General features: G+C 43.1%; 2 protein-coding genes across 3 annotated transcripts; both read left to right on the top strand.

Annotated features, from left to right (window-relative positions):
- Window positions 1-396: 396 nt before the first annotated feature.
- On the top strand, window positions 397-4,620 carry rpain (RPA interacting protein). 2 transcript variants are annotated; one of them, XM_031292611.2, is made up of 7 exons: window positions 397-600; window positions 717-908; window positions 1,437-1,509; window positions 1,703-1,814; window positions 2,048-2,111; window positions 4,085-4,225; window positions 4,482-4,620. In XM_031292611.2, the coding sequence occupies exons 1-7, from the start codon at window positions 529-531 to the stop codon at window positions 4,509-4,511; spliced, it is 684 nt and encodes a 227-aa protein (XP_031148471.1). In that variant the 5' UTR covers window positions 397-528; the 3' UTR covers window positions 4,512-4,620. The 2 variants fall into 2 exon arrangements, with proteins under 2 accessions (XP_031148471.1, XP_031148470.1); XM_031292610.2 differs by having other exon boundaries at window positions 1,434-1,509.
- Window positions 4,621-5,400: 780 nt separating this feature from the next.
- Window positions 5,401-16,609, top strand: LOC116045077 (26S proteasome non-ATPase regulatory subunit 11A). The gene is made up of 13 exons (XM_031292594.2): window positions 5,401-5,629; window positions 6,319-6,420; window positions 7,552-7,748; window positions 9,772-9,829; window positions 10,268-10,462; window positions 11,637-11,781; window positions 11,892-11,952; window positions 12,640-12,702; window positions 12,891-13,016; window positions 14,306-14,341; window positions 14,459-14,510; window positions 14,793-14,936; window positions 16,127-16,609. Exons 1-12 carry the CDS (start codon window positions 5,539-5,541, stop codon window positions 14,933-14,935), a joined length of 1,269 nt encoding a protein of 422 aa, XP_031148454.1. The 5' UTR covers window positions 5,401-5,538; the 3' UTR covers window position 14,936; window positions 16,127-16,609.
- The last annotated feature ends 1,650 nt before the right edge of the window (window positions 16,610-18,259 follow it).

Below are 18,259 nucleotides of genomic sequence, written 5' to 3'. Positions count from 1 at the left end.
TGGGCTGGGATCACTGGTTCTTAGTACAGACCAAAGTACAGAGTGTGGATTGGTAGCTGGAGAGATGCCAGTTCATCTCCTGGACACTGCCAAGGTGCTCATTTTTTACTTGTCATAGTAGGAAAAGCACAGCTGAAACTGATAACCTTAACGATGGCTCAATTCCATCAAGTGTCCCAGTAAGCTAGTTCAGTGAGTCAGCATGCACAATACCAGGGCCTCTCCTAAGTGGAATGCAGCCGTCATTAATGGTTTGGAACACACCTGTGCTTTTCCTACTGCGACATGTCAACATGTCTGCCGTGAAAAAGGTCTGTGAATCTTTCTTACATGACTGCATGCAGTTTAACCATTTTTGGCAGCACAGAACTACATAACCCATCATGCACTCCGATGCAGCCCAAATCAACGTCCGGGTCACGAGGTTAAAAGCTGAAATGTTTTGGTTTTGAAGTCTTCCATGATTTATTTATCATTTTAGTTTGCTTGGAACGTTACACTCGCTAGCTAGCGTTAGTAGCGGTACAGATGGACGCTTTGCACAGACACCGTTCACTTTATAAAGGAACAACTCCGCCATGGAAAGAAACATACCGCAAGGTGAGACATGTAATGTTTACTTGTCGGTTAGCTAGCTAGCTAGCTAGCATGTCAGGGGGGCGCCAGTTGTTTACATAGTTTAACACTGTGCTGTTCTGTTTTTGTGTCTTTTGTAGCGCTGTGTAGACAGACTAAAAAACAGCCGGTCGAGGCTACTGGAGAGATATCGTCAGACGGGAGAGAGCCAGCAGCGCAGCGGCTCCGGGGCCTCTATCATCGTCCAGGAGGTAATGGAGGAGGAGTGGACCGCCCTGCAGTCAGAGGACCGGAGACTGCCCTCGCTATGGGGGCCAGAGGGAATGGCAGAGGTCGGTCTCTCTCCGTCTGTTACGTTAGTCTTTTTATTTAATGTCTTTTCTTCTACATAGGCATCCTTTCTCTACTCCTGGGTCTCTGTTGTAATAGTTCGTTGCCGAACAGATGTCGATTTCTCAGTGCATGTTTATTTTACACTTATAGCCAACTTGAACACAAGCCAATACCTACAAGACACTGTATCCTTGCGCACGTCTCATTGACCTTGAGTGTATCAGTGCGCGGCACTATCTACTACATCTATCTATTTCTAGGTCTGTCTGTTGTCTTTCTGTTTTTCTCTGGGTTTCTTTCTGTTACAGAGGGAGCTACCTCTACCTTTTTATAGATATCATCTTTTTAGTACAAAACTAAATCTTTCTTCACATGAAATCGATAAGGTAATGACTGTATGAGAGAGCAAATAATTGGGGTGTCCCCATCTGGAGTGGACTCATAACGCTGAATTCTGTTTTTTCCCATCCACAACTCTGAGTTTTTTGATTTTAGTGGATGTCTGCTCTCTTTTCTTTCATAAGCAGATGTTCAGTGTCATGAAAGAGTATGATGAACTGGCAGTACTGGAAGAAATCCAACACGAGCTCATGTCTCAAGGTAAAAAAACAACAACGTTTCCATTCCATTTTGGACATTAAACAAATGTCCAGTAAAATACCACATATCAAAATGATTATTGACAGTGGTACTTGCAGCAGTGTTGAGAGATTTCTGCAGATGCGCTGGAAACAAGGAACCAGTTGATTTTTGAGCCCTGACTAAAGTTGTGACGTTTTTCTTTGTGCCCCAGAAATGTCTATTATTGAAGAGTTTGAGAGGAACATGCAGTTTGAGCAGCAGTACATATCATCTGTTGTGGAGGGGATGGAGGAGATGCATATTATTTGCCCCATATGTCACATGTGAGTCCTAGAAATGACTGCTATAACTTAATTGATATTGACAAAGGCTGATAGTTTTCTATCTATCTATCTATCTATCTATCTATCTATCACTGTAAAGTTACACTAATACAATTCCCAACCAGTGGCAGTCAGTATGTCTTCAAAGTTTTCTCTATTTTCAACTGCATCAAGTTGATAACAACACTTTTTTTATAATGATTCAACATTAGCATGCCTATTTTGTCTTGCAGGAACAACTTGAACATCAACAGCCATTTCATCTCTTGTCCCTGTGGACTGAACATTAACAATACGGTTTGTTTAACTCGATCCTATTATAAAAAAAAAAAAAAAAAAAAAAAGGGACAAATGAGGACACTTGTCACTCATATAACTCAGCCAAATTTTAACACACAAACACAAAACACACAAACTTTATTCTTAATCATCACACACACACACACACACACACACACACACACACACACACACACACAGTACAATGTAGTCAACTTCTATTACTGCATTTTAACCCGTCCTAAGTATAAGCAACAGTGAACAGCTATACATGCAGCATCCGGGGAGCAACTTGGGGTTCAGTGTACTGCTCCGGGACAATTTGACATGAGCCTCCAAATACATAAAAGTAATCCAGTGATAGGTGTATGTACATCCATGGGTGCATTGCAAATAGGAACTGCTAGTAGCTAATTTGACATACTTTTTAGTGGTGCAAAATTGCCTAAGTAATACAATTTATACCGGCCGAAAGAACATTATAACTACTGTTTACATCTGTTCTAAAACTTAAAGGAGAATTCCGGTCGATTTCAACCCGTAGCTCTGTTGTTTGTGAGTTTGGAGTGCTGTCACTAGCGAGAAAAACAATCGGTGCTGCCTACACCGTGTTATCCTCCTGCTACAGTTTGCACCCAGGAGGCTGAAACAGGGCAAGTTTAACATGTTCAAAATGTCATTAAAAGTGCCTACCCATGTGAAGTGATTCCTTCCGAGTGAACACAGTGAATCTGACTGCAGTAGATGTGAAAGAAATGCATAAAAGTTGTGCTAATTCATACCTCTGTTTAGTACCGGTGTTGAGACGGCAAGACTTAGGGACCGTCTACAAACTACAACACAAAAGAGATATAACAAAAATATTTATCAATTTAATTATTAAATAAGGTAGTTTCTCCAAACTTACCTCAATTATTACTTGTCACCTGCTAGTTGTACTACAGCACTTTAAAAAAAAATAAGCATATGTCTATTTTTGAAAATATTTTTCTTATCTCTTTTTGGTGTTGTAATTTGTAGACGGTCCCTAAAGCTACGTGTTTAAATTGACCGTAATTCTCCTTTAACGCATGATTATCAAATCAACAAAAACTTTACTAAGGCAGACAGTCCCATCAACATGATTCCTTATCCATTCATACATGAGATATTTGTACTGCAAATCTGTCGACATACAAAAAAACAACAAATTTAAAATTTGAATAAAACAATGTGTCTGTATTTCGGACCGGCTATGACGTGGATCACACCGTGATCACAGCCGGTTCGTAATTTGGTCGTAAACAACCGAGTCTCTGCTGTTCTTTGACATTCTTTTGACCATTTCAGTGTCGGCCCTCACCAACAGAAGTTCCCAAATCTTGCCGTCTCTCCAGTTTAGACATTTTTGTAGCCGTCCTGTGTAAATCCCCCTCGTTCCACAGCCTTGGATGTTTGTTTTATTCCAGTTTTGCGCGACTCGACGGAAGCGTCATCAACACGCCCACTCGCTCACTGTGAATTCTCACACTTTAGGCTCCATCTATGATTACACAGAGTTTGCAGTAGAGAGCTGGCAGGGTAAAGACTATTTGATGTGCGATACAACTGATTTGGACATTTCCATTCTCAAATGGTGCTCCGCCGCGTAATGTCTAGATAATTACAGGTTTGCAGTGCATGCAGGGTGCACAATTTAACTTTTTGTCCACCAGCAAAATGGCTAGTGAATGTTCAAAATTTGACCAGCCATTCAGTAGAGTACTGTTTTTTTTTTTTTTCTTTGGCTGTAAAGCAAACGTACCATCCACTTGCATATTTTACCAGCATTTGGCTGGTAGATGGTGCTAATTTTGTACCCTGTGTGAAAAGGGGCTTTAAGTCATGCCTGGCTAGACATGTGGTGACTCTGCTAAAAGCCTGTAAATAAAGGAAGAGAAACCCCGAGTTAAGTGAATGAGGAAGTGAGGTCTCTACTTAAAATGCTGCAACTTTTTACACCTTGTCTTCAGAAACAGAACATCACGCCTGATATCCTGCAGCATCTTCTGGAGTCCACGGTATCCGAGCACACGGAGGACTGTTTCCACAACCCGGTTTTCTCTGTAGCTCCAAACACAGACAGCTCTCTCAACCTGATCATAAGCTGCCAGGTAGGGCACTGCCAAGTCATTTGTAAAGTAGTTTCAGGAAGTCCATAGCCAAGAAAAAATGGGCCTTTAGGTGCTTTTGTTGTAATGGAGGGCTGTATTTCCATATTATTGAGTATGTACTGGCCTGTTGGCCATGTACATTCTCTGCTACCTGACTGACCCAGTTTCCCTAATTCAAAAAACAATCAGTATGCCACACAATAACGGTAGTATCACTAATTATTTGCCATCACAAGTTATTTTTTTCTGCTTTCAGGTTTGTGACTACCTGTCCATTGTCCTGTGAAAGCAGATGCCACTTTTATTTTTATATTATTACTTTAACGTGTGATATTTGATTTTTGAGTTTTTTGTGCTCTCTGTATATATTGTGAAATAAAGACTTCTGAATTGAATGTGTTGATGTTACTTATTGTACTGTATGCTACCCCCTCTCTAACTACCATTTCATACCAACGATCATAACGAAGTTATGATGAATTTGTGCATGCATCATTTTACTATTACAAAGTATAACCGAAACAATTAAGAAATTTAAATGGATCCCATCCCCGAATGCTATATGGAGTAGCTGGACCCTCCTCCAGCGCGCTTTGGAGGAGGGTCTGGTAAAGCGAGACTACAACCAATGTGACTAATTCAACCTCCCAGCCCCAAAATGCAAAGCTTATTTTACAATGCACACTACAGATGACGAAAAAACATTAATTTATATTTTTAAAATGTGTTTTTTTTTTTTTCCTCTGGTGCAACCATTTCCCTGTAATTGGTTGGGATTATCTGGCTTGATAGAGTGAATTCTACACAAATATACATTTTTCTGCAGCTACAAAATCAGCTCTGTCGATAATGCACTTATACAAAGTTCATATATCTGCATGTAAAGTGCTAGTGATGAGCATAGTATAACTGTCTGAAATGCAATGAGTCAAAACCTTAATATTTAGAGTCAATGTTCAAAACGCATCATTAAACACAAGGAAAGTTTGCATGTGGAAATACTGCTGGAACAACCAAGACACGATTCGATTAGTTTGCACATTTCAGACTAATCGAATCAGTTAGACGCTTTTCCTGACGTCCGATAAAGCATTGATCACTCTGAATAATAAACCATACACGACGGATCATCTACCATCAACAATAAACCTGACATTCAGTAATGCAATTGGTTTTTTGAAGTGCTTGCCCTTCTAGGCATGTAGAACTCAGCATCACCGGTAGGGGGCAGCATTGTTCCGATCAGGTGAACGACCAGACCGGAAAACAACTAGCTAGCTAGGCAGAGCGGAGCGGAGGCAGGCTGAGGAAAGATGGCAGCCGCGGCAGTGGCTGAGTTTCAGAGAGCACAGTCTCTCCTTGGAACAGACCGGAATGCCTCTATCGATATCTTACATTCTATAGGTAAATATGATTGCCACAATACGGCACAAGAAAGAAAATAATCATACGCTCAGACACCGAAGCTATACACCCCTCCATCAAACCTGAAGCAGTTGAGTTAGCCAGCTAGCAGCTAAGCTAAGTTAGCTAACCCAGTGCTGGCCGTCTCTTTTTTTCTCGTTGCTTGCACAGTGAGTCAGCAGCAGTGGGCTAGCCGGCTAGCAACGTACCAGCTAACTTATCACACAAGCTAACGTTATCTACCCCGGCTTATTCATTTGACAAAACGTGTGTGTCTGCTGGCTAGTTAACGCTAGCGTGCAGCCAGCGTAGCTAGCAGCTATTCCTCGTCTTGTCAGATGTCAGGCCGACATGGAAATGGATGTGAAACTGAATTGAGTCTGTTAACACCACCTACTTTGTCACAGACTCTAGTGTATGCTTATGTGCCATATGCTGCTTTATGTTGCTTATTAGAGCATAGTAATGTAGTTAGCTGTCATTGTTGTTTAATTTGACATCTCCGATATTTCAGTTTTGCGCGACATTCACCCCCAACCTATCCATGATATGAAGTGACTTAATACTAGTCTCTAGACACAGAAGCATAGGAGTGTAACATCAGCATTTTTCACTGTTTGTATATCACGGTGATTGATATTAATACGGATCAGATTACATCATCGCGTGTGTGTGTGTGTGTGTTGTAGTGAAGCGGGACATCCAGGAGAGTGATGAGGAGGCGGTGCGTGTTAAAGAGCAGAGCATCCTGGAGCTGGGTGGGCTGCTGGCCAAGACAGGACAGGCTGCAGGTAATGCAACAGAACATGACTGTCTATATCCTGTTTGATTTGTGCGCGCGCACACACACACACACACACACACACACACACACACACACACACACACACACACACACACACACACACACACAAAGCTGTATCACCAGCGTTTTCCAACCCCTGTCAAACCACATCAACACCAGCCAAATGGCTTGTGAATGTTGACATTTTACTACCCACTCAATGGATTACCATTGTTTGTTTTTTGGGCTGGTGAGTGAAGCAAATCTTTACCAGCATTTGGCTGGTAGACGGTGCTAATTTTGAAGTCGAACCCTGGATATAACGTAGTACCAGGCCAAAAGTGTTTTTCAAAGGGCAGCTCTGAGGAATTAGTTCTTTAGTCTAGGTGTAGATATGATCCCCTGTCAGCAAACCTGCTATAAGATGTCAAAGGATCTTGGATCTTTGGATCTTTCTGCCTTTAAAAAAAAAAAAAAAGTAAGGTAGTAGCTGGTGAAGGTTTACACATCCTGTGTGAAGCATGAGTGGCCTTCGAGTGAAAGGTTTGTTCCTGCCACACGTTTGGACCAGTGGAAGTGCTGAAATTCTTTTTTCTTTTTAGATTATTTTTTGGGCTTTTCCGCCTTTAATGGATAGGACAGCTAGGTGAGAAAGGGGAGAGAGAGAGAGGGGGAAGACATGCAGGAAATCATCACAGGTCGGACTCGAACCCTGGACCTCTGCATCCAGGCGTAAGCCTCTCAGTATATGTGCGCCCGCTCTACCCACTGAACCATCCCGGCCACGCGAAGCGCTGCAATTCTTTGCAGTAGAACAGAAAGAAAGTACGACATTCAACAATTCGAGTGGCACTATGAAGTTCTCGGCTGTGTCCAAAATCACTCCCTGTTTACAAACGGGATTCAATCGGTACCCCTAACTTTTCCCTAAATAACTAGAGAGCGGCCTGTAATGTTCTTTACTCACATTTTTTTTGTTTCAGTTGGGTAACAATTTGGAATTAGGAGTGGAGTTAGGAGTTAATAATCTGATTTACCCAGATAAAATGTTTGCATTCACCAGCCATTTCGAGCTGTTTTCTATGTATACATACTTGTGTCCAATACTTCTTTCTTTTCCTCCCACCCCTCTTTTCAGAGCTAGGGGGCCTGCTGAAATACGTACGCCCCTTCCTCAACTCCATCTCCAAGGCCAAGGCAGCCCGGCTAGTCCGCTCCCTGCTGGACATGTTCCTGGATATGGAAGCTGCAACAGGTCAGGAGGTAGAGCTCTGCCTGGAGTGCATAGAATGGGCCAAGGCTGAGAAGAGAACCTTCCTCAGGCAGGCACTAGAGGTGAGACGTGGTGCTGTCGCAGGGCTTTTTTTTTTCCACACCCAGTGGTCTTTTTCAGGTCTGTTTGGGCAAGTAAGTGGCCTGAGCGTGTGGGTGTCTGAACTTCTCCAAACAAACATGTGATGTGGTTCATTGTTGTCCAGCAACCCAAACAGTTAGGCCACCTCCAGATAAAGACGGATTTATAGCCTCTGCGGGGGCTTTACGCGGAGCTTTCGCCGTAGCCTACGTTAGCGGCCTGAGGTTTATACTCGTGCGCTGGTGTCTGCGTCGTTCTAGCGTATCTCTTTAACCCTTCGTGTTGTCCTCCCGCCCACTATGCAACTTTTTCTGCCGCTTTTCCCAAAGTTTTTGTCACTTTCTTTCGTCGTTTTTGTTACTGTTTTCCAAGCTTTTCTTTTCCCGATGTTTTTGTAACTTTTCTTCTGTGCTTTTTTTGACGTTTTTGTTGTTTTTCCCCCCAAAGTTTTTTAAAGGGGTGATAGAATGATTATATAGGGTATTTCACACTGTTCCTTAATGTCTCCTAATAGGGTATGTAACATTGGTTGGGCTGAAAATGGCCCGGGTGCTGTTCTATGGGCCCTAATGCATCCCTGTGGAATGGCCCTATTTGGAACTAGAGCTTTTCTTCCAAATATGGTATTCTCATGAATATTTAGATGAGCTGGGCGCTGATTGGTTGAGTGAAGCACATACACACACAGTGGAGACGAGACAGCAGGTCTCATATTTCAGACACTGCATTGTTATACACTGTTTGTCTGCTATTTCATTACTAAATTCACTTATGAGACTTTTTTAATGCGAGAAATAAACTATGTAAAATTGAAAATTGATGGCTAATTGCAAATTTGGTAAGACGGTGTCGGACTTCAGGAGCTCCACACAGTCTGACGAGACAGCGGCAGCCCGCGGTGCTCCATACCCAGGGCAAAGTCGCCGTTTCTGGGTTACTGGACTACCAAATGCCGGCGGCCCACGGGGCTCCACGGCCGGCAACCAGTGGAAAAAAAAGTCTCCGAAGTGAATTTAGTAATGAAATAGCAGACGAACAATGTATACAATTTCTGAGATCTGCGCGACCTATTCAGAAGACTAGCTGATCTCAGGTCAGTGGTGTATGTATGTTTTGGGGCGTGACAAAGATAGAGACTAGAGCCAAATAAGGTAGAGCCACTGAGTTGACGTCAACTATTTTCAGAGGCAGTTTCAAATTGTGAGATTTGCATAGGAAAGAGGTGTCAATGGGACTTTGAGGTTCTGTGTAAGTCCTATTTTACCCACCGATCGTAATTCAACTATGACAAGGTAAACTCGGTTTTGCATTCTATCACCCCTTTCAAGCTTTTTCCATCATTTTTGTCACCTTTTTCAACGTTCTAATATCAATTTTTTTTTTTCAAATGCTATAAAATTGAATAAAACACAAAAATTCAAAGAAATAAGTGAACTGATCATTTATTATTATTATTATATCCACGTTATTTCTTTTTTTGGACGTTTTAGTTGATAGAAAACCCAAATTTCTGATGTAGAAGCTTTTAGAAAATGGGTCAAATGTGACCAGAGGACAACAGGAGGGTTAAGAGAATAGCAGGGCCGGCATGCCTGTGTGTATGCGTGGGAAGTGTGTGGTACAGCGAGCGGGGGGGGGTTAGTTTGGAGCGAGTACCGACTCTGGAGGCGCAGAGGGAGAAATAAAGTGTCTCCCCTGAGCTTTGGCGGCTGTGCGCTTTAGGCTGCATTGACGCCGGACAGTCTGGCGATAACACAGGTCTTCCCATTAATTTTGAATAGGGCTAGTGTGTTTACACTAAGGCCGAAATTTGAATATGCATCCAGATATAGAGTATATCCGTACGAATATACGTATATAAAACAGCTGCACAGAATAAATCTCCATGGTAACATATGTGCCACTGCTTTCATGGAACCGAGTCACAGTTAACTGCTATCTAGTCTTCGTGAAATAGCCCTCTGTGCCCTGAAATGGTGTTTTTTTTTTCTTCTCTCTCCTCAGGCTCGCCTCATCTCACTGTATTTCGACACAAAATGCTACCAGGAGGCACTACAACTGGGTACGTGTTGTATCTCTTGGAATGGTTGTTATTAATGTCGATTTACGAAAAGAAAACCTTGTGAATGTGTAAAACTTTAAAACAAGGATGGAGAATGTTAGCCTGAGATGTTGTTTCAAACTCCTGTACTATCCCATTTTAGTTCTCATCTTCATTTCTTATTATAATTTATTTTTCTAATGGGGGACGTTTTCCACCTATTTGGACCAAGAATCTACAGAAACATCCAGGGTTCAAAATCAACTGTTTGTCCACCAGCCAAACGGCTAGTGAGTGTTCAAATTTTACCAGCCACTCAATACACTACCATTAGTTTTTTTTTGGGCTGGTGAGTGAAGCAAATCAACCAGCCGCTTGCATGTTTTACCAGCATTTGGCTGGTTGACGGTGGTCACCCTGGAAACATCGCGTTGCCTCTAAACCTCCTTCCTTCTCCAGGCACCCAGTTGCTGCATGAGCTGAAGAAGATGGACGACAAGGCCCTGCTGGTGGAGGTGCAGCTGCTGGAGAGCAAGACGTACCACGGGCTCAGCAACCTGGCCAAGGCCCGCGCCGCCCTCACCTCTGCCAGGACCACCGCCAACGCCATCTACTGCCCACCGAAACTACAAGCGGCTCTAGACATGCAGTCAGGTACGAAGCGGGACAAACACTTGACCGCATCACTGCTGCGAGGTATCGGTTTCTCAAGCTGCAGGGAGCTCTAGAATGTGCAGTACCAGTCAAACGTTTAGACACGCTTTCCCGTTTAAGTGAATGAGAAAACGTGTGTGAACGTTTGACTGGTACTGTGTATACCGCTTATTAGGGGTGGAACGGTACACAGAAGTCACGGTTCGGTTCATACCTCGGTTCAGACATCACGGTTCGGTACAATGGAGGGAAAAGCCAAACAAAAATGCAGAAGGCAATTTTTTTTTTTTTTTTATTGTGCATGTCTCAGTCTGTACCACCTAGTGTCATACAGTCTCTCCCCTGAGCTAGCTGCAACAAGTGTGTAAAGTAAGATGTCAACAGTAAACAATAAGTACCCCACATCATCTCCAGACTCCATCTGGAACTTGTAAACAAAATAAGACCATCAGCTATAAAATTGAAAAATACAGCATCTCTGTTCTCTGCAAAGACGAACTCAATCACCCGATTAATGCAACTTTCTCACGACGTCTCCCGGCCATTTTTTCACCGCGGAAAGCTGCTCCCTGCCTGGCTAAAGCTAATATAGTTAGCCCGAAGAAACAAGGGCGTCTGTCCCAACTAACGTTACGGTTTGGAGCCGCGACGCTGGATACGTAACACCAATCTACAACTGAAGTCTTATCCACCACTCTCTCGCCTGTACTGCTGGAACTGACAGGGGAAACCGACGTTTTCTCAAACTTGCGATCTTAAAGAGGCCACTCTCGTTGGCCGCCACCACTCGCCATACTCGTCCATAGTGCTGCTACTGCAGGCGGAGCTCGGCTACATAGGCGGCGCGCCAGAGCTTCAGAGCTAAGGCGGGGCTACAGATTAGGTGTCCCTAAAGAACCTGCGTATCTAACATTAGTTCCGCATTACATTAATTAATTTGCACGCAAGTTTTATTTTTTTTTATACCGCATATTCTCCGTGTAAATTCATGCACCGAACCGAGCCGCCCGTACCGTTTCGGTTCAATACGAATACATGTACCGTTCCACCCCTGTTGAACACATAACCCACATTTTAGAAGTTAATGAAAACACGGTGGGTGAAGAAAACTGGAGTTGCTTTTATCTGTTGCAGTTATCCTGGCATTTACATGTATGTGTTTGGTTGTTTCCAGGAATCACCCACGCGGCAGAGGAGAAAGACTGGAAGACGGCTTACTCCTACTTCTACGAGGCCTTTGAGGGCTACGACTCAATCGACAGCCCCCGGGCCATCACAGCCCTCAAATACATGCTGCTCTGCAAAATCATGCTCAATTTGTAAGTGGTATGCTACTCCGTATTGCCTAAATCCACTTGGAGAGAAGCCAGAACGGGTCCACATGGGTTTTTGCCCTGCTGTGTCTGATTCATATTGTTTGTGTTTTCAGGCCGGAGGACGTCCAGGCCCTCATCAGTGGCAAGCTAGCTCTGCGGTACGCAGGCAGACAGGTATCACTCTTTCTTTCCTAAGAATTTGAATTCTAATTGAATGGCCGATGGACCAGTCCGACAGGCAGGCTAGATTGAACACGTAGTCGGACATACCACATGCACATGTGGACCGTTCGTTCAGCGGCTGCCGCAACACGACATTTCCACTATGGCCTAATCCATGACACTGGCTACACCGGCTCGGCTGTCTCGCCTCCCGCTTGGCATCTCGATTTCAGGATGGAAGTTGATTTACTTTGGATGTAGCCTCGGTCTTTGAGCACAATATCTTATACGTAGCCATAAGTGCATATTGGTCTCGCAATTGCCAGAGCTATGTGGCTCTGGCTGCACCGCTTATCTATTCTGGGATATGAGGGAGAATAAAAACGCTCTGGCCTCTTCGTACTTCTCAACTGCTCAATTAGCTAGCTGGCTACAGCTGATCCAATCTTGGACTCGCCATTTAAAAAGTTACTAAGAATGTTGAATCTGCCACCGTTGTCAACGTAAACTGCATAATGTGCCATCAGAGAACAGAGAGCTGGACAGGTGTAACAACGAGGGGCAGTCATTGAAAGTTATGTTTAATTTGATTAGATGGATAGCTTTTGCTGGACTTTCTGTATTTATTTATTTATTTACATATTTATGTTGTATGCACACACCCCATAACTGTTTGTTTCTCTTCTTTTTTTTCTACAGACAGACTCACTGAAATGTGTGGCACAAGCCAGCAAGAACCGGTCGCTGGCAGACTTTGAAAAGGTTTGTGTCTAGAGTTTGATGCTGAATGTGGGCTTATTAATGAACTATTACACGTTCCTGAACAACATTCTGACGGAAACTGCTGATTACACCGTCTGCCTTTCAGCACGTTTGATTTTTATTTTTTTTTTGGATCATGCTTTTCGCCTCTAATTTGCGATTCTCCTGTTCCCCCCCGCCCCCAAAAGGCACTAACAGAGTACAAAGCAGAGCTGAGGGATGACCCCATCATCAGCACCCATCTGACCAAACTGTATGACAACCTGCTGGAGCAGAATCTCATCAGGGTCATCGAACCCTTCTCCAGGGTGCAGGTAAACTCCTGACCCTGACCCTAACCCAACAGCTGTTCGTATTCAACCACAGACTCAGAACCTTATCCAGGCTATGGATAGGTCTTTGTCCAGTGCCTAAGCATTCAATCAGACAGTTTTTGTCAGATTAAGAAAAATGTTTTTTTGTAGAAAACGGGCAGTACTCGGCAAAGTTTGACATTGAAAGAAACAATCTAGCCTTTGGTAGTGAAACTCGTGCATTCCACACTGGTTTATGAAGACTAAACATACTGAAGACTGGCCCGTGTTTACGTTTGTAGAGCCGATCTCTGTGGCAGAGTGCGCCTGGTGTAGCCTGTTTGATTGACAGTAGTTGAAGCTAGTGCAGCGGCGTCTCCGCGAATGGTCCGCGTAGGCTACATTACGTGTTCAGTGTGGCCTGCCTGTGCTTCTGCACACGCGCACGCACGGAGCGACAGGTGCTGTACCCAGGTGCCTTGTCAAACTTTAATAACTGAAACTGAACGCTGTCGCTACCGGGTACAGGCTCGAATCACTAAAGTGAAGGTAGATCGCCCTCAGTTTTGTCATCCGCCAAAATGATGGATGGTCGTCAACCACTGATTTAATATGGTATTCATGAATTTACTTAGTTATTTGGCATATTATTTCCCAACAAGACATTTGAGACGTTGATAATTCAATCTGCCGGACAACTACACGTGACTAGAGCCCGACCGATGAAGGATTTTTAAGGCCGCTATCGATACAAATATGTGATGATTTAAAAATCCGATATTCCGATATATCGGCATATATATATATATATATATAAAATCCAGAAATGCGTCCTCACTAAAATAATATAATGAAGTTTGTTTTATTGTCTCACCAGAACAGAGGAACATCCGAATATATTAAAGTTCTGATAAATAAAATGTATAAAAATACAAACATAAGATATAAAACTTAAAGTCCTTTGAACAAAAACACAATAACAACAACAAAAATAATGAGGTGAATAAGAGTGTTGCCAACAGTGACGCTGTAGAGCGCCCTCTGGTGGACAAACTATGCAACACCAACACTCAGAACATGGTCGAAGGCTGTTTGGTCCGGTTTTATTTTATTTTTTTAATATTCATTTTTCGGCCATTATAAATGCCGATACCGATAGTTTTGGAAAATGCCTAATATCTGCCGATAATATCGTATGGTAGGGCTCTACACGTGGGCATATACGCCGACTGATGTACACCCTGACTTACTAATAGACTTGTAGCATACTTTACTGTCTTTAATCATTATATCTTTCTTTTGTCTAACAGATAGCACACATTTCCTCCCTCATCAAATTATCCAAGGTAAGATGTTGCTCATCTTCATCAGTGTTCCCTTTTAGACCTATACACTCATTATATATTTAAGTGATCCTTTAGATTATTTACAATACCCGCAATCAGATTGTGTCTGCTTTGCAGGGAGACGTGGAGAGGAAGTTATCGCAGATGATCCTGGACGAAAAGTTTCACGGTATGTGTATGCACCTCTTCTAGTACACGCCACCCGCTCGAGAGCTAAATATTAGCATTTCCTTGGTGTTTTGTGGTCGTTTCCTGCAGATGAGTCAGATTTAAACTCACTCTATGTTGCAGTTGCTTTGTGCCATCAGAGTTCGTGAAATTAACTCAACTAAATGAGTGAGTGCGCCTGTAATTGGCAGCCATCCTATAGCTTTTTTACCGTTTCTTTTCCTCTCTCTGTTTTCTTCCCTTTATCACCCCCCCCACCCCCCCTCCCAACCCTACCTGACAGGTATTTTGGACCAAGGTGAAGGTGTGCTGATTGTCTTCGAGGAGCCGGTGGTGGACAAGACATACGAAGCGGCCCTGGAGACCATTCAGAACATGAGCAAAGTGGTGGACGCGCTCTACAACAAAGCCAAGAAGCTAACATAAGGTCAGCCCCAGTAGAACTGGTCACGTTGATGCCACAAGCTGGTCCCAGGTTAGCGCAAACTAGAGATGGCCCGATACCATTTTTTGCTTCCCGATACCGATTCTGATACCTGAACTTGTCTATCGGCCGATACCAAGTACCAATCTGATACCAGTGTGTCATATATTTTATTATGTTTTAACAGCTGTATACTACTATCCCTGTATAGATGTGATATGATTTCTATCTTTGTTGTCAGTCTGGCTCAGGTTAAACTCTTTGTGAAACATGAACAATGAACGCCACAGAACTTTCTGTTATTCTCCAGTTTGACAGTCAGTTATAACGGAAAAAGAACATAAATAAACTACTTTAACGCAGGTTTTCTTTAGGGCTGTATTACGTGGTATCGGATCGGTGCATAAACTCCAGTACTTCCCGATACCGATACCAGCATTTTAGGCAGTATCGTATATTACAGTACTGGTATCAGTATCGGAACATCTCAAGCGCAAACGCCCTGAAGCCCCAACATTTCAGACAAGAAACCACAACACCAGCACCGCTGTAATGTAATGCATATGATGGTGGCGATGTTGTTGTTGTCTTTTACTTGCACCGCTATACTATATATATACACTAACAAAATTACATCCGTTGAGCTTTGAAAATTTCATATTTTTCTCGGACGTCTGTTAGTTTTAAAATCCCTCACAGCTTGGCCCCGCTAAGCTCTGCTCTGAGAACAGTAGCAGAATTACAAGGACCTCAACTGTGTCATTCCCTCAAGAGCCACAACATTTGCACAGTCGGCCTTCTCCATTAAAGGGTAACTACCGTTTTTTACAACCTGCAACCTAAATATAACTTAGGAGGCTGAGATACTTGTGTCTTGTGCAGAGATAATGTAAAGGATTACATAGTGAGCGTCAAAAAACAAAAACTTTCAAAAAAGTGTCTAAAACATCGGTGGAAAAGCAACAAGTGTGTCGAAAAAGATGTCCGAAACGTTGAAAAAAAAAAAAAGTTTAAATTTTGACCCAGAAAAACAAAAAGTTGCACGGTCGACGGGAAGACAACGCAAGGGTTAAAAACGCTGACAATAAGGTCAATACAGAACTAGCCTCATCCTTTCAAACATTTGTTCCATCCTCATGGAATCTCAAGAGTTCATTTCTCCTCAACCTGTCTTTGTCCCCCCCCCCCCTCAGAGAGAGGGGAAACCATCGCTCCTCCTGTCAGGAGTGACGTGGGCCAGTCAGACCTTCAGCGTTGTTCTCTCACTTCAGCCCGGGAGGGAGGAGGACGACAAGGAGAGTACAAACCACCCGCGTAACGACCCAGCGAGCCAACGAGCCAGCTGACCAACTAAAGAGGACGGTCCTCCCTCAACTCCTCTGATCTCCCCTTTCCTTCTGGCCTCTTCCTTCCAATCTGACTGGGCTTGATCTGACACAACGTGCTCCTCCCTGCGGACAAATTCAGGCACTGTGCCTCTCTTCTCTTTCCCCACCTGCTGGTTTCTACTGTAAGTAAAATTGGACAAGCCTCCCGTTCCCCCCCCCCTCCCTGGTTCTCTCTGCGCTGGGGAATCAGGGAATCTTGTAAAAATATCAATAAAGAATACATATACAGTACTTATACATACATGTATTATATTTAAAAAAAAAAAGAAAGAAAAAAAAAAAAATCGACAACATGCTCGGCCTGTCCTCAGAGCGTAACCGGGGGGTGACGTAGGTTTAGGTTGGTCAATTCAATTTGCCAACCGGCCCTAAAAACTGAACGTTTGAATTCCTCTGATTTCCTGCGGTTTGGAAGAATTGCGCCCACAGTTAACGAGCTCACCTGAAGAATTGGTTTTGAAAACAGCGGCCATCACAACAACGTACATACTCTGACTCTGACCTTTGCCCCTCACCCGTTCCCCAACCTGACGGGTCTCACTCACTCACTCACAAGGCATTCTGGGAATCGTGGACCAAACAGGGAATTTGCTCTTCTATCCACTCGGGACCATGCCACAAGGAGAGGAGGACATTCATCAACACACTGGGGTCTCCTATACACCCGCCTTTCTCACCATTCCCCCCCCCCCCCCCCTGCACTCCCATTTCCTGTTTGTATATAACATTGCCAAGCGCCTCTGTTCATCCAGGCCCCTGATGTATTCACACTGTCTCCTTTTTTTCTTTTTTTTTTTTTTTATATAATGCGTGAGAACAGATTAAACCTCGCCGCTGAGAGCTTGGGCAGTCACACAAAGTGCTTTTGACGCTCGAGACGCGGATGGAGAGGGAACTCTGGGATCTGAGGCGCGATGATGGTTGTGCAGAAAAGGGGCGGGTTTCGCTGACGAAAATCAAACTGTACATGTTTGGGAACTTAATTTTTGCAAGGACAATGAGGGTTTACCATGTATGACATAGAAAAAGACAAATGCTAATAATAAAAAAAAAAAAAAATTGAAACCTGCAGGTTGTGTGGTTTAAGGATCCTGGAAGTGAAAATGGGTTGTAGGTTTTTTTTCCTCTTCGCTTCAAGCTTTTTTTTGATGCTTTTGTGTGCCTCATATGATTTATTTTTAATTTTTTTCTGAAGCAATGTGCTTAAAATGATTTGAATTACCCTTCTATTCAGTTTCATACTTTAGACCAGTGATACTTCTGCAATCCCCTATGTGGAAAAACCGGTCTATGTGGAAAGACTGTAAAGTAGCTTAAAGCGTAACTCTCGCCAAAATGCAACCTAGCGTGTTTTTGTGAATGTACCCGAGTCAAACTTTAGTTTTAAAAGCATAATTAGAACGGAAGCGCCACTTTTAAGATTGACCGTATCTTCGTTTTTCGGTCAAATGGCCTTTTGAATGAGAATACTAGGAAACTACTATGATAGCCTCAAAATCACTATTTTTTAAACACTAAGAAGGCTCGACACAACATGAGACTTTGCTCCAAGTATCACCAGGGGCTCTACACATGAACTCCAGCATTGAGAACATTTTGTGTACACAGTTTACTAAAAAGAAATAGTTTGAACGACTTACTTGAGCAGTTGTTTTCGGGCGCTACCATCTCGCCAGTCAAAAATAGGCGATCTCTGAATGCGAATGAACGGACTCCATAGCAGGAAATGTCATTCTTACATGAAGCTCCTTTTTCAACTTACAAGGTCAATATTGTTTTTCACTAACGACAAAACAACAAATAATACGTGCATTTATATGGAACTAAGCTTTAGGAGCTTTCCGTCTTTACTCTCCTCCCTGTTACGTTGCATTCGGAGATGGTAGCGCCCGGAAATAACTGCTAAAGCAAGTCGTTCAAAACCTTTTCTTTTTAGTA

This window comes from Sander lucioperca, chromosome 2 (assembly GCF_008315115.2).
Source record: "Sander lucioperca isolate FBNREF2018 chromosome 2, SLUC_FBN_1.2, whole genome shotgun sequence".
Taxonomy (NCBI): Eukaryota; Metazoa; Chordata; class Actinopteri; order Perciformes; family Percidae; genus Sander; species Sander lucioperca.
This window is presented reverse-complemented; position numbering and strand designations above follow the sequence as displayed.

Excerpts from the sequence above, each read along its gene's own strand:
- rpain (XM_031292610.2), top strand. The coding sequence starts at position 529 with ATGGACGCTTTGCACAGACACCGTTCACTTTATAAAGGAACAACTCCG. Across the intron at positions 909-1,433 it reads GGCCAGAGGGAATGGCAGAG|CAGATGTTCAGTGTCATGAA; the intron begins GTCGGTCTCTCT and ends TTCTTTCATAAG. Across the intron at positions 1,815-2,047 it reads ATTTGCCCCATATGTCACAT|GAACAACTTGAACATCAACA; the intron begins GTGAGTCCTAGA and ends TTTGTCTTGCAG.
- LOC116045077 (XM_031292594.2), top strand. The coding sequence starts at position 5,539 with ATGGCAGCCGCGGCAGTGGCTGAGTTTCAGAGAGCACAGTCTCTCCTT. Across the intron at positions 14,342-14,458 it reads CCCTCATCAAATTATCCAAG|GGAGACGTGGAGAGGAAGTT; the intron begins GTAAGATGTTGC and ends TCTGCTTTGCAG. Across the intron at positions 14,511-14,792 it reads CCTGGACGAAAAGTTTCACG|GTATTTTGGACCAAGGTGAA; the intron begins GTATGTGTATGC and ends CCTACCTGACAG.